Source organism: Cyprinodon tularosa, unplaced genomic scaffold (genome assembly GCF_016077235.1).
Source record: "Cyprinodon tularosa strain WSP-4 unplaced genomic scaffold, ASM1607723v1 ctg147, whole genome shotgun sequence".
NCBI lineage: Eukaryota > Metazoa > Chordata > Actinopteri > Cyprinodontiformes > Cyprinodontidae > Cyprinodon > Cyprinodon tularosa.
In genome coordinates this window covers 551,411-568,051 of record NW_024038298.1, presented here as the reverse complement: position 1 = coordinate 568,051, position 16,641 = coordinate 551,411, and the positions used below count along the sequence as shown (strand labels likewise).

At 39.0% G+C, this 16,641-nt stretch overlaps 1 protein-coding gene across 1 annotated transcript in view; it reads right to left on the bottom strand.

Annotated features, from left to right (window-relative positions):
- notch2 (notch receptor 2) overlaps nt 1-16,641 on the bottom strand; it is a 57,242-nt gene that overhangs the window by 27,770 nt on the left and 12,831 nt on the right. Inside the window, exon 2 of the mRNA XM_038279042.1 lies at nt 4,530-4,611. Within this exon, the coding sequence (XP_038134970.1) occupies nt 4,530-4,611 (82 nt within the window). The remainder of the gene's footprint in view (nt 1-4,529; nt 4,612-16,641) is intronic.

Sequence of the window (16,641 nt, the reverse complement as noted above, 5' to 3'; positions counted from 1 at the left end):
CTGAGGTATTCCCTCTCAAATTACCTAAAAAGAGACATCCTCTTTTGTTTTGGCCCTTTCTCTTCCTCTGCCTGCCCTGCAGGTTAATTCTTCCTGTCAGATCAAACAGGCAGCAGGCTCACTCAACCCAGTAAATCTCTTCAAAAATCTGTAGAAAAACTTTGCCAAAAAAAAAAAAAGCTTCACGAAATGAGAGAGGAAGGAAGGTAATCAGTTAATACTAAAGGGAGATTAAGACAAAGAGTTGTGCTGTGCAGAAGATATGGACAGCATGGTATGCTGCTTAATGCTAAACTTTAACATGAACCCAAAATGTAGGCCATAGTTTTAGCTCTTTTAGCGCCTGCCCTGTTTATTGTGATGTAAGCTACAAATACCTACCATTCAAAATGGCATTCACAAATCCTCACAGGGACTTACGTGTACCTTGCACTTCTCACACCTAAAGCTGATGGTTTGTAGCTTCGCCGGTTTGACAACATTACTGCACCCTGCCCTGCAAAAGCAGCCAATTGACTTCTCCCATGGACGTTAGCTTTCTCTAACAAAAGCCTCCCTTCTATTAAGAGTTGGAGTTTAGAAAAAATCTGATAATTTAGGAAAGATCTCTCTACATTTTTGCAATGTTATTTTAGGTAGAGACTTTATTACTCCGTTAAAATATCAAAAAGGTTTAATGAAACAATTCTTTTTAAAAGGAAAAAAAAAAGGAAATAAGACAGATGACAATAATCGAGACTAAAATATGAAAGCGGCAGAATTTTGAGAATGCATTAAACTTCTGCAGGTCAGTGAGACCATGATGAACTATGATCAGCAGCTCCTTCTTCTACCAGAAAACAAAACCGCCCCTCCCATCTGCCAGGACAACACCTTCATGTTACACTCTTTTAGCATTCAGATTTGTTCATGTTCCTTTGCTATATTTTTAGCATCAAAACCAAACAATTCAATCTAGTTGGCCGGAATTTCATGCAATTCTGCAAAGGAGAGAAGTGAATGAATGTGTAGGGGAAGCAAATTATATGCAGTTTTCTTTCACATGTTTCTGTGTGCCATAAAAACATGTGGCAAACTTTGAAGTCGTCTTATTTTGGCTCTTTTTCATAAATGGCTGCTTTAGTTGGGAAGTGCTTTGCAAACAGATTTCCTACCAACATTTTCTCTATCCGCCCTTATTCTCAAACATGAGATGCTAAATTGAATAGTGTTCTGTGATTTTCAGATCTTGGGAAATTATAGTACAATCTAGCTGCTTTAAATTTTCTCTCTCCCCCATGCATTCCTTGGCTCTAACAAAACTGTTTCTGGTTATATTCACGAACTAACCTAACACCCGTGTCGGAAAAATAGACTAGTTGATCATTTGCTTACTCCTGAAGACATTTGGGTTTTTCTGATTTTTTTTTTTAGGATAACAAATAACAGGGACTAACTGCATGTATTCTAAACTGTTGTTTACTTAAGTGCTTGTAAAGACAAAAAAAAAGAAAGTTATATTTTCCATCTACATAGCTATACTCCACTTCCAAATTTCATAGAGATTTAATGTATGTCAGAATGGGGAAAGTTGATAGTGTAGAAATGTCTCTGTATAATAAAAGAAAAGAAAAAAGCTAATAAAAGAAAAGTATGATGACTCTCCTAAATCATCCATCTGCTGAAAAGACGCATTTTTAAAAATACTCAGTTCTTCACAAAATCCTGCATTTCTAAACAGGGGAAGTAACTGAGTGGATCTTCTATCTCAGGATTTTCATGTTAAGGGTTTATTTAATTATCAAGCTGCTGTGTTTGACCCTCCAACCAGGGCCCATGTGATATTTTATCTGGTTGATGTAAAAAAAAAAAACACAGAAAAAACAGAGTCTGTTTCTTTGGCTTACATTTACAGCAGACCTCTAATCGGATTGTTGCACAATGTGTCTTTTAAACAGCAGCACAGAGAGCACTGGAGAGACTCAGCAGAGGCATCTGTGCGTCTGTATGATAATGTACAAGTTGTTTATGATGACTTGTAAACAGTAGAAAACTAGCTAATAAGTCTAACAGTAGACCTGCTTTTGGTCAGCTGCCTCTTCTTTGTTAAGGAACTTATGTCTGCATGTCCTCAGGGTTGCTTGTCATTCTACCTTAAGATGTTCTGATCACATTTCTTTGTATTTTTGGCAAACTTAAAATATTTTTTTCAAATATTTCTGCCATGAGCTGTAATCAATTATTTTAATATGTAAAAGAGGTGACATCCTACTGTGTGGAGGTTTTCTTTTATTAAACAAAGACAGAATGATTACTGAGTTAATGTTTTAAATTGACTACACCATCATCCATTAGCAATTAGCACAGACGGTAAGTTAATGTTAATATAACTGAAGTCAATGTGGGTATTGTGCAAACATTTCCAAACCCAGCATCATCCCTCACAGAGGTTGAAAGTTCAGAAGAGAGTACATTTGCTGAAACTCCATTCAGTCTTTTTGTTATCAGAAAGTCCTGCTTCTCTAACTGTATCTGTATCAACACTAGAAACATGCCTAAACACATCTTTCAAATAATTGTTTCCTTTGAAACAGCTTCTTACAAATCTATGCGCATGACTTAATTTTAGCCACATTTACAGTACCCTTTTGAAACCGTGTCGAGAACCGTCCGAGCATGGTAACAGAGCTTACTTTGAATAAAAATTTAACGCAACTGAACTGGACCGTGCCAGACAACAGAACCGCTCCAAATGTAGTACTAGTTCAACAGTAGGGCTCGGCATGGTTCAGCTGTGGCTCGGTTCTCTGATAACAAAGAGCGCATGCGTAGAGTGCGTCATCGCCTATTAACAGTCAGCCCGCTCATTTCATGGGTTTTCCAATGTGTTCGGCTTTGAAATTCATAGATCTCTTCACCTGTTCACAACACAGACCTCTTCCTCAGCATATTAACAATAAATAGCATCAAAAGAGAGTGGTGCAACCTGGGATGATGCTGAGACCAAGGCTCTCATTGAAATTTGGGTGGAGGATGCTATCCAGGCACATAAGTTCCTGAATGTTATGGGCGAGCCATTTTTTTTTTTTTTTTTGCGTAATTCCCGCCTTGAAAGCTGTAATATCACGGACCACCGATAGGAGGCAAGGAACTGTGCAAGCATAATGTGTAAATGGTCGTAAGAACCAAGCATTGTTCGGACTTGTCACAGATCGGTTTCAGAGGGCTAGTGTAAATGGGGCATTTGAGTCCTCTTCAATCAGTAACAGCCTCTACATTAAAGAGGGGTGTGTGAGTTTCATAAAATTAAAATTGTTTTGAAGTTGCTTTTTTGTGATGCTTAAGTCATTTGTGACTAAAAATACTAAGAAAACAAGCTTTCGTTGGAGGCTTGTTCTGGTTTTATGACAGTTACAACACTGATTGTACTAGAAGTGGTCATCTAGATAGTCTCTTGTCTCTTGGGATATAACAAGCTGTACTCAGACTAGAGAATATCATACCTTTACCATATGTAGTCCAGAAGTTGTATTAATCTCTGAGACTCAACACCATTTGCCTTTAACGGTGTAGTATTTTACTAGAAATCATATTCCAGCCTAATTTCCCCCCTGAGAAATAATGACTGAAGTAAAGCTTGAGGCCCATACAAACTGACAACAGGTAAGTCTGCACCTGCAGGAAACATGTTTGCTTGACCTTCAGTTTAACAGAGAAAATGTTTAATGGTGATTAAGAGCTGTTGGTTTTATCTTCTCTTTCTACAATGGCAGCCAAGTACATTCCAACAGCTCTGGGAACAGACACGTTGCAGCATTCTCATCACTTCCTATGAAACATGATCAGGTTCATGAACCAGCTATGGCGCGTTTTTGTTGGGAATTGGGCTTGGGAGTGGTGACAGAATTAAAAAGAAAGCTCAAACCTAATTACAAACTACGCTAAATCATCAAAAAGTAGTAGTTTTTGCACTCTGAATGCGACAATCCTTTCCTCACTTGCTCTCATTACTTCAGAGGAAGAAAAAAAAAACAAAAAAAAAGCTACTTAGCCAACACAGACTTGGCATTCTTTGATCGAGAACTTTACTTTTATTTGGGTGAATTTTCTTTAACTTCCTCACACGAATTATGCTTCTTTTTTTCTGGTAACAATAGGAATAATAATAATTGGAAGCAGCAAGTAATTTAGTTAGTTTTTAATCTATGCCCAAACTTGAAGAACAAGGAATCTAATATAACCCCCCCCCCCCCCCCCCCAAAAAAAAAAAAAAAAAAAAAAAAAAAAAAAAAAACACTGACTATATTGGTTTTATTCCCAGTGCTTATGCACTCAGTAAAACAAAGAGTCCATTTATCAAGAAAACCTCATGAGCCCCTGAAGAGAATAGGGTTGATTTAGAAGCCATATTTTTGGCTTGGGTTTTCATATTCAAGTATTATTTATGAGGTTCTACCTCATATTTTTATAGGTCTCAGATCACAGTGAGAACTGCTTAAATGAAACTGCAAAGTTTGTGTAAGTTGGTGCATCCAACCAGTGGATCTTACCTGCAGTACTCGGTGCCATTGCTAAAGGTCAGACATGTTGCTTCGTTAACACATGGCGCCTTATCATTCACACACTGCAGAGCTGCAAGAGACATGACACAGGTTAGATTAAAAAAGCAACACTAATTTTAACTTGTTGCCAAAGTTAAGGTACAAATATGGATAATACAGTACATTTAATAAAGTTTAGGTGAAGGCACGTTTTCTTGTAAATTACATTACTCAACATTTCTCTCAAGACTTTAAGCATCTTTGCTTTTACCTGTTCTGCAAGTGATATTTCATCGTTCTCAAAGCTTTACAGCGTCAAATGAATAAATTTAATTATTTTCCAGCATACAGATCATTCAGAAGCTCACTGCATTTTATTTTCCACATTTGGTTTCTATTAATAATATGGATATTATTCCAAATGTCATAAAGTCAATACATTACCACAAAATTACACACACTCCTTTATGACAATGTGAAACAGCATTTTTAGGTTGGTAATGTATTAAATACAGAAAATAAAAAGATCCCATTAATGTAAGTATCCGCAGCCTGTGCTTAAGACTTTGTAGATCCACCTTTGGTAGAAATTATAGCCTCAAGTATTTTTTTGATAAATGATAACACCAGCTTAGTACTACTTTCTTTACATAGTCTGGTCTATTGTTTGCAGTACATCTCAAACCTATCGGATTGGATAGGAGATGTGACCATGTGGTTCCTAGTCACCTATCTGAATAACACCCTCCTCCCCCAATTGGCTCAGTTTAGGAAGAGTCCTTGTGTTCCCAAACATCTTCCACTTATGACTGATGGATGCCACTGATTTAACTTAAAGGCATCTGAATTTCTTTTATCTCCAGATTTTCCAGATTTCTATCTAAAGTTAACCCTGTCTTAGAGGATGACAGGCACTTCCTTTGACTCCATGCTTGGCGTTTGTGCTTTTGACATGCATTGTTAAATGTGGAACCTTAAATAGACAGGCATGTGCCTAAAGGGCTGTGTATACTCCCGGAGCAGTGTGTCGCAGTTAGCATGTCGCAGGTATGACGCAGATATTTTTGATTTATGCCCAATTTTGAAGTGTGGCCTATATCTGCGTTAACTGCAACACACACACAGACAACCTGGTTTCTGAGCATAAAATAGTCTTTAATCATGTCTAATCAACTAAATTTATCAAAGATTGATTCAATTTACCGTATTTTCACGACTATAAGGCGCACTTAAACGTCTTTTTTTCCCTCAAAATGTGCAGTGCGCCCTATGGTGCGGTGCGCCCTATGTGTGTTGTAACTGCGACTTTTGAGACCACCTCATTGAGGAGATGATGAAAGAGTGGCTGAATGTAAGGAGACCAGGTGTTTTTTTTTTCCACTCATCACCATCGCTGTTAATATGTAACTCCATGCGTGCCCATCTCACAGCTGATGTGAAAAACATGGGGAAACAAATTAACCCTGTGCTCGCTGTTCAACCGCTCGACATCGGTGTGAACCGGACCCAGCAGGTGCAGCAGAAGCAGCGAGTTTACATGCAAAGTCAATGGTTGACGTGCGTATAGGTGCAGCAAAAGGTCCTGCAGCGCGTTTTGAGCAGCAGGAGCGTTTAAGCATCTGACGCACGGCCAACGCGCTGCTGCTGCTCGAGATGGAAAAATTGAAGTTTTGCTGCTGGACGCGCCGCATCAACCAATCAGAGAAGCTGATCTTGGAGCTGACAGCGAGACAGACACAGCGCTCTGATGACATATGATATTAACGCAAATGGAAAAGGCTGGATGGATGAGGAGATGATGAAAGCGTAGCTGAGGGAGGTGTAGCCTATGTGAGGAGACCAGGTGGTTTTTTCCACGCATCACCATCGCTGCGTGCCCATCTCACAGCCGATGTGAAAAAAAAGGTGAATCAAATGAACGCTGTGCTTGCCGTTATCCCGGGGGGTCTGACAAAGGAACTTCAACCGCTCGACATCGGTGTGAAGCGGCCGTTCAAAGTAAGGCTGCGAGCGGCGTGGGAGCGATGGATGACAGACGGAGACCACAGTTTCAGGATAAGTGGAAGGCAGCGCCGGGAAAGTTACGCCACCGTTTGCGGATGGATTGTAGATGGACAAACGTGTCTGCTGGCTCTGTTGTACAAGCTTTTGCAAAAGCCGGCATTATTTCTGAGGAGCTGCGCTGCACGGAAAGTGACTCTGACAGCGAAGAAGGGGAAATTGGCATTTCTGATTTAGCGCAGCTGTTTAATTCAGAAACAGAGGATGATGACTTTGATGGGTTTGATTAATACTTTGTAATAAATACATGAATAAAGCACAATCATACTCAGTTTTGCTCCCGCTCTATTTTTCTACCTGAAAACTTAATTCAACAGCAGCCTCTGGGCGGGTCTCCTCCTCTTCACCGCGGTGGCTGGCAGGTGTTTTTTCATCTAAATAATCTAAATCTTGCAGCTATATTTGCTGTGATCAGTGGGAATTAAGTAGTAGTTTTATTATGTTTTTAAGTGAGAAAGTCCACCTGAAAACTTAATAATTGCAGTCAGTTCATCCAGATTATCTATTTCTGTCGGAGGCGCTCAGACCCCCACATACCAGCGGTGCACCGACAGGAGAAATCCTTTCATCAGCAGCCTCTAGGCTGGGCAGCCTCCGGGTTCACGCGGTGGCTGGCAGGTGTTTTTCATCTAAATAATTTAAACTGCAGGCACCAGGATACCGGTAATAAAAGCGAACATATTCCGTCAGCAGGTTTCAGGATTTTAAGTTAATTTAGGAGTGATCACAGCGCACTGTCATCTGCGATGTGTCTGTCTCACGGCCAGCTGCCAGGTTTGATTAATACTTTGTAATAAATACATGAATAAAGCACAGTCATACTCAGTTTTGCCCCCGCTGTATTTTTAAATACGCAGTAGAGGTATTTAAAGGTAGTAGAGGACATGTACCTGTATATAAAAAACGCGCCCTATAGTCCGGTGCGCCTTATGTGTGTGTTAAATACAGAAATGGGACACATAACTGAGACTGCGCCTTTTAGTACGGTGCGCCTTATGGTCGTGAAAATACGGTAGGCTTGTTATATAATCCATAAGAAAAAAACTTTTTTCTAACTCTCAATGCAGCAAAAAGAAAATAGCATTGTTTTCTTCTCACAACCTTGTCTCTGGGGTTCTACCCATTTGCTCTCAACAACACCTGGGTGAAACTTTCTTGTGGCAGGTCCAAGAAGAATTGTGCAATTGGTCAGGATTTGGATGGCCGTTGTTTAATAGGAAAAGCAAAGATGATTTTCCCCTATTGTTTTTGGGCCAGACATTTGGATATTATTTCAGGTGTGGAAACCAGTGGAGTAATTTGTTATGTGAAAAAATGTTAAGGATTCGCTGCAGAGGAAGTTTTGTACAAACATTTGTAAGATACATCTTCAGTGCGACATGAAGCGTTTTGCTCTCCCCCTTCTCCTTTTTAATCTGAAATATACCTCCTCAACAATCAAGGTTTTTTTTGCTCTTGCCACCTTGACAACAGGAACACATTTCTCAGTTCTTGCAGAGTTTGTAAGAAGCTTTAGGATGTAGAAACATCAAGGGTAATTAGTGGAAACAGTGTGCTCCTGAACTTATTTTTGACTGCTTAGTTTTCTATACTTAATTATGTAACAATTGAAAAGTCAAGATTGGGTACTGTGTGTAGAATTCTGAGGAACAAGATTAATTTAAAAACATGTGAAGTAAGGCTATAACATAAATAAAGTTGAAAAACACGGAGTGCCTTTCTGGATGAACTGTATGCCACAGTTTGTATTTATTGTCTTGACACATAAACACTTTGGGTAAAAATATAACTACATGGATACACAAAGCTAAAGATAATTAGAAGTTTAATTTGGCTGTGTTTGTTACCCCCTGGAAATCTTTCTAAGGAAATAATGGAATCTCAAAAGCTTGGCTTACTCTTCTTCTTTTGGTTATTTTAGCAGTAATAAGGCAATGGAATCGGTACACTCTTTTCCAGCTTGGCAGAGCCATCCTGATAGAAATAATTTGCCACAAGCAAGCCAGAGGGCTAGGCAGCAGAAAAATTAGCAATGACGAAGACAACAAAGCCCAACTATTCCCTTCCTGTAAAACATTTATTGCCTGACACATCACCCATTGGGTCTTTGTGACTTAAGAGGTCCTCATGCGCACCAAGCCAAGACCTCATGCCAATCAGAAGTAGGGTTTTCACGTTTTATCAAATAATATGATAATTAAACTAAAAAAACTGCAGTGAATTTTATCCACATGCTGAATAGTATTTTATAGTCCAAGTATTACCAGATTGTCAAAACCTTATTGAAAGAATATGGGGGTGGGTCAGCTGATTTTGAAGAAACTCTGTTTTTGCAAAACAGTCATTGCATTACAGGAAGTGCACTCAGCACTTGTGTTACTTCCTGCACCTACATTAATCTCAATGTCACTCCACTTAAGCAGTTCTTGTGATGACACAATAAGACCAATATTCGTCCTGTCAGGTAGCCAAGCAGTGCCAGAAATTGGGACATGTTTTATTGCAAAGGGCTATTACGTACAAAGCATGTCTGAACTGCTGAAGCCAGAGAACAACTGCAAACTAATGGTTTAGAGTGTGGCAAGCAGACATACCCATTTAGACATGGAGATACACTACATAAACCCTGTGAAATTTATAATCCCAACAGACATCCCAGCTCACCAACACTCACAGACAGACACTCGGTCGACTCTAAATGTACACTCTACTGGATGTCTTCTCTGTAAACAAACATAGCTTGTCTTCCTAGAACTGATGCATAATAAGAGACCACAGAATATGCTGTGCTATTTTAGTACTACTGAATATTGAGTAGATCATGTAAATACATGACATCATTTCTTCATAATTTGGGCAAAAGGAAATAAATCTTATGTAAATCTTAGAACTCCATGTCAGAACATGCAAAGTATTAAAATTATTTAAACATAAAGACAAATACCAAACAATACCACTATAACAAAACTAAGCCAAAATACAGAAGTGTTGGGTAAAATTCCTCAGTGATGTTATAATCATATTCCTTCATCTAAATCACGCACAAATCATATATGAATTGAAATGAATAAGAAATGAATAGCCCTCTTCCAGAAGGACCTTCCAAATGGCAAATTTCTCTGATCAGAGAGAGAGGGGATCTGAGGCAGAGCAAGATTATTGCAATTCAAACAGAGGAAGAGTTGGCTGTTTTAGCAGCCAATCTGCGCAGGGCATCACTTTTTCAGCTCACATCTAAGTTGCAATAATCTTTTTTTTGGCTGTGAAAGGTCTCAGACTTTGTTCAGCCTTCAGAAGGGACGAGTAGAGATGATATTGCAGCTCAAGTACTGATTGATACCGACATTGACTCGATATATCAGCATAAATCATGCTAACATTTGTCACTAAGTTTATTTTGTTTAAAATGTCAGAAAACGCTTGATCAAGTGATATTACTCAATTTTTTTTTTTAAACAAAACAGGATCAGAGAACAACTCCACATTTATTAATAACCCACGGGTTATATAATCAGAAGTAAAGTGTTTCCATCAGCATGCTAATATCTTTTACCAGGAATTAATAGTCTAGAGCAGAGGTCTTCAACAGGGGATCTGCGACCCCTAAGGGGTCCTCTAATTAAAATGTCTTTAAATAGTCATTAACATGAATTCAACACACTGTAGTAAACAGATAAATGGAGGCAAAAGATTGCAGTCATCAAAGCACGACACACAGGAGCTCTTTCAAGCTGGGCACCATTTCATTCACAACAACTGTCCCATCAAAGAGGAATCAGAAACAGAAATATACTTGCCTATAGGTGACTTTAACAAGGCTTAAAAGGCATGATAGCTTTTCTTGTAACAATTACAAAGTTCCCAGCTGCATTTAACCTGCCGATTGATGACCCAATCAAAACTAATCAGAAGAAACTTCCTGATAATAGCCAGCTGGAGAACTGAGCAAGCATGGCTTCATCCAGCATATTAGAAAGAAAAAACGTTATCTCTAGGAGGAAAATGCTGCAAGAGCCCAGATTCTACAAGCTGTAACTGACAGAAAGAAAAAGAATTATCGAGAAATATTGTTCAGAAAAACAATGCTTATGTGAATATTTCTAAGCATTAACTGCCAAGCTTGGATGCGAAAGGCTAAACTCTCTCGTTTTTTCCTTTTAGAGTCATTGCATTCCTAGACAATTTCCAGACAAGCATATAAAACTATGCAAAAAGAACTTTAAGAGCCATCTTTATAGACAGAAGCCCACAATCCTCACTGCACTTTAAAGTTGTGCTTGAAAAGATGTGAGGGAACAATGTGGTCATTCAGAAGATCATCATTTTAAGTTATTGCAGCTAAAATTATCCCCAACTTGAAGTCTAGTCACAGCAAAAAAAGTCTCATCCGGCCGGACTTATGATTAAACCTCTAAGAACCCTCAATTAGAACACTACATGCTGTTTGCTGAATTATCTTTACGACACATTAAGTAGGGCAGCTTTTTAACCATTTAAAATAGAGATTGAGCGATATGGGTGTTTTTCATTTTGAAATCAGTCTAACTGATCCCCAATACGTTAGGCAATTTCTTCTTGAGCTCATTTTTAAAGCCCATATTGCCTTCTCCTTCTACCATTTGTGTGACTTTTATAAACTATATTGATAAATGACATCAATGCATGGCTGCTGAATGCACTAATGAAATAGCAAATGCATGAATGTTTCAGACATGCAGCTGCAAGAGAAAAACACAAATATGGGCCAAAAATATCAGCCAGCTGATTTACTGGTCCATCTCAACTTAAAACACTGACAAAATGTTCACATATCCAACAAGCAGAAACTAAAGACACTGGCTGGAGCCAATAAACCATCAAACTGAAGAAATTTTATTTATTTTTACTATCACTGTATTTAGTCTGGTCTGTGACATGGAATTTACTGCTACTTTTAGTTTTTCAATCACCTTTAAACAAACGTAGCGTTTATTAAACAGGAGCTAACAACAAGAAAAAGCTTTTACTTCCCTCAGCAGGTCTAACAAGCATCCAATCTAACCTGTTGTAATAACAGGCAGTATCATGCCTGTTATTTACCAAATTTGGAACATCCAGTATAAAACCACATCAACACACCCTCAAAAGTCAATTATCTCATCATGAAGAATTTACAGATTCTCTGATTGAAAGTTTAGAAAATGTTTCCAAAGCAGACCTATTGGAAATTAAAACAAAGAGGAAGTTAACACCCATTCAGATTTAGGTGCTGACTCTGAACACCTGCATTAGCTGTAGCTATCCTCAAGCTCTAATATCAACACAGTAATCAAGGAATATTTGCAAGCATTGAGAACCTTGATTGATCCAACTGGCCATGCAAACAATAAACAACAAAACAGAATGCGTGGACTGATTTTAATTATTAATGGCACCCTTTGCCTATAAAGTCTTTATTTCTTTTTGACTTATCTTTAGTAGTTTGGGCTTTAATGTGTGTAGGCATGATCATCATGTGAAGATTAAATGCAAAACAAACTTACTACAAAAGCAAGTTGTAGTGATTACAATTTGATAAGGCAAAGGGCCTTGAAGGAAGTCTACTGAAAGTATCCGTCTTTTAAGATGCCATCAAAGAGCAGTTTACTGCCTTTAATAACCTCCAGATGATAACGTCAATGCACATATAAAGCATCAGGGTGGTCTGCTAAGTGCCATAAAATGTTCTAACAACTGTAGAAAGGACATGAACAAAATTAGTAACGTTAACGTGTATTGATTTTACCACAAATGTGAAACCAATCTTTAAGAATTTTCAAGGATATTTTTTTTCCCTTTTTGCAGTGATAAGAATCAGCTATATTTCAATTGAATTAAATAATTTAGGTTGAAAATGATTCAAAAAGGAAAAGTGCAAAAACTCTGTTTCCTATTTACCAACCTTTGAACTATGAGACTTCCTAAAGAACATCTGATTAAATTTTTGGTGGAAGTCTATCAGCATGCAACATCCGGACTTGAAACTATCTGTCAACTCTACCCTGCAGAAACAACACATCTCTGAGACTGAGGCAGATTCCTCGCCATCTAGGTGACATAGCTTCTTCAAACTTTCCATTTCTTAAGTAAAAAATATTTTTGTTCATTTAAATGTCTGTTTGGACTAACTGTGACGCTGTAAAACTGAATCATCTTGAATATTCTAGCAGATACTTAAAGGCTGACTGGTATTTAGAAGAGTTCATAATTTTAAATACGGAACCATAGCTTTGCTTTCACTGAAGGAAAAGTGACCGTATAGCATGGATTCCTGCCACTATGTTTTACTATGGGTATGGTGCTCTTAAGGTAAAACACAGTTCTGTCCTTGTGGAAGCCACACCTTTGGAAGTGTTTTTAACAATGTTCCTTAGCTGTTTGTCACTGTAATCTAATACTTTCTTAAAAATATTTCTTTTTTTTCAAGAGCTGGTAGCACAGCTTATTTTAAATAATTTTCTGTATTACACTTGAATCAACTTAAATTGTAAGTGGTGTAAGACTCCCATCCCTAATAAATGTGGATATTGGTGAAGTATTTGTACCCTACTTCTGACTGATATAGCAGATGCGTCTCCATCAACCTTTTTCCGCACATCTTGAAGTCGCTCATTAAAATGATTGAAACGGTTAAATTCGAAGAAACCTACTACAATTTCACAAAAACGTTTTTACACTCAGTTGAGGTGGTTTTTGACTGCTTTGAAAAAAGCGTAAATGTGCTTAAGAGGAAATGACAACAAATTTTCGAATAAGCTCTGACGTTAAGTAAAAAAAATGGGTAAGTAAAACTTGACCGATTATAAAAATTTTATTTTTAAAAATAACCCATCATGCAGTCACCATGCTGACAGCGGTACATGTATAAAAATTGCATATTTTTACTCTTTTCACCTTCCATTAGTGTCTGAGTTAAAGGTATAGTGGAGGATTTTCGCGAAATTCTGAAAAGACGTAGGGTTGCACGTGTGAAAACCCTGTACCCGCTTCTAAGAGGGAACACCTATTAAATTAATTCGAGAACATACATGAGCCCATTTTTACTCGTGCATGCTCAGTTTAATTGTTACTGTTTGCATCAATAATACAAGTAAGGGTGCTCCGATTGATCGGTCACCGATCGTTATCGGCCGATAAAGGCTTTAAATAGTTTGATCGGCGGTCTCCATAAAGGCCGATCAGACGGGCCGATTAGACGCACTACTTGTTGGATTCACTCCTCCGATTCCTCTAGGGGCGCTGTAGTTGATCTGCATTGGTATGCGACTGGAAGTGGGGAAGAAGAAGAAAACGGACGGCTAAAATGGCGGCCTCCCTACATTCACCAGTCTGGCAGTTCTTCAAGGTGTCTGAAAATGACAATACATTAGCGATTTGCAACGTGTGTGCCAAGGAAATTCCTCGAGGCGGAAAGCTCCAAAGACATTTTAACACCACCAATCTCATCAGACATTTGAAGGTTAGTCACAGAAAGGAGTACGAGGAGTTTTCAACGTTAGCTAGCGCTAAGGCAGAGAGAGAGCGGTGTGCAGCTCCGGCGCCACTCACTCAGCTGTCTGTTACGGAGACATTGCAACGACAGCAACCCTACAGTAATGACAGCAAGAAAAAAAAGGAAATATCAGCCAAAATAATGGAATTCATATGCCTCGATCACCAGCCGCTGTCAATTGTGGAAGACGAAGGGTTCCGGCGACTCATGTATTACTTGGATCCCCGCTACACTCTGCCCGGACGTAAATATTTCACTGATGTTTGCCTGCCGCAGTTATACCAAACCGTGTTTGCACATGTTGACACCCTAATGAAGGACAATATCACATCAATCAGCTTCACAAGTGACATTTGGAGTTCAAATGTATGTCCCATGTCCATGTTGAGCCTAACTGCGCAGTTTATTAATCAGAACTTTGAGTTAAAAAGAGTTGTTCTTCATTCTCAAGAATTTTCGGGGTCACACACCGCGGAGGCTCTTGCTGCCGCATTCTGCGACATGTTTCGCGCATGGGGAATCCCGAAGGAAAAAGTGCACGTTATTCTCACGGATAATGCCAAGAACATGGTAAAGGCTATGAGGGATGCAGATCTACCCAGCCTGCCGTGCATGGCTCATACACTGCAGCTTGCCGTTGCTGACGGAGTTCTATCACAACGCAGCATCGCTGATATAATAGCCTGTGGAAGACGCATCGTCGGTCATTTCAAACATTCCCAGCTTGCCTACTCTCGACTTCAAAATATTCAGAAGCAACTTGGCCAGCCTATTAAGAGGCTGCAACAGGATGTACCTACCAGGTGGAACAGTACAGTTAATATGCTACGTAGTCTGATGGAACAGAAGCGTGCCCTATGTGCTTATGGAGCTGACTATGACTTGCCTTCCATGTTCACTGGCAGCCAGTGGAAATTGGTGGAAAATATGATTTCTCTACTAGCCCCGTTTGAAGAGCTCACGCACCAGATCAGCTCATCAACTGCATCGGCTGCAGATGTTATACCATCCATCAGAGCCTTAACCCGTCTTCTGGAGAAAGCCGCTGAGACGGACCAAGGTGTAAAGACTTCGAAAGCCACATTGTTGGAAGCGGTCCAGAACAGATTCAGTGACATTCAATCGAAGCGCCTGTATACCATCGCAACAGTGCTCGATCCGAGGTGAGAACTTAATTCACACAACTCTTTCTCTCTCTGTGTCTCATGTCAATATTAATTGAATATATTGAATTCTTAAGTAAGTTTCCAAATTCCTCTTATAAGAAAAAAATCCATCTTGGCCTAAATGACTGATACATGCCTGAAATGATTGGTGTTCTAATCTTTTAGTAGGCAGGCTGGCTGGGATTTCCTAGAAAAATAAACATTTGGAAGAAGAGTTAAGACTACAGAGTAAAAATGCAAATTTGGAGTATGCTATTGCTTATTTGGGCAAAACTAGTTCCCTAATCAAAACAAGAGCAGAGGATAAACTATGAAATATATTAAATAAGGGAACAATGTCTATGGTGTTATTTCTTTTCTTGAAAGGAGAGGCTGTAACTTAACCCAATTTGCCCTTTGAGATCAAAAAGTTTTTCTGATTCTTGTTTGTTTAAGTAAATCCATTAAAGTTTTATTTTTCTTTTCAACCAAAAAACAGGTATAAAGACAGATATTTCTCCGACGCACTCAAGCCCCAGATTCGCGGGCTGCTTTCTGATGTCCTTGCTACTGGACAGGAGCAGCAAAATGGTGAGGCAAGTTTGGAAGAGACTGGCACCGAGCCCCCAGAGAAAGTCCCACGAGCTGGCTCCTTACACGCTATGTATGCTGAGTTGTTGGATGAAGACGGGGAACATGGTGGCAGTGACATCAGCAGCTCAACATCATCGCAGATGAACCTCTACCTATCAGAGCCAGTCATCCCACGGAGCGGACAGCCGCTTGTTTTTTGGCGAGACAATAGAAGTCGTTTCCCCGCTCTCGCACAAGCAGCACGAGCCTACCTCTGTGCTCCATGCACAAGTGTAGATAGTGAGCGACTTTTTAGCACAGCAGGGAATATTGTAGATGAGAAGAGGAACAAGCTGTCTGCCAAAAATGCAGAGATGCTTATATTTCTAAAGAAAAATCTGCCATTGATGCTTAACAAGTAAGCTTTAAGAGAAATGGCTCTACTAATCTCTATTCCTCTTCTTTCTTTCTCATTGACTCATGATTCCATGCTGTGCACTTTAAATGTATGTAGAGTTAAAGGAGCTAAAAGAACTTTTAAAGTTAGCTTCTATTTGGCTTCTATTTTCAGTTCATTACCGCACAAGCCTAAAATACATACCTTATGCCTTTTTACCATGGCATCCCAAAATATTTGATTTTGTTTTCTTTGCTCTGCACTTTAAGTTTAAGTACACTTTAAGTTTGTGTAAATTCACAATGACAGATTTTTTGTATCTTATTTATAAGGCTTATTTGTTAAGCTCTAAGCTGTTTAAGATGTTTCTAGTAAAATGTTGAACGTTTCCTGTCAAAAGTATACAGTTGACAATTCAAAATACATTATCTTCTG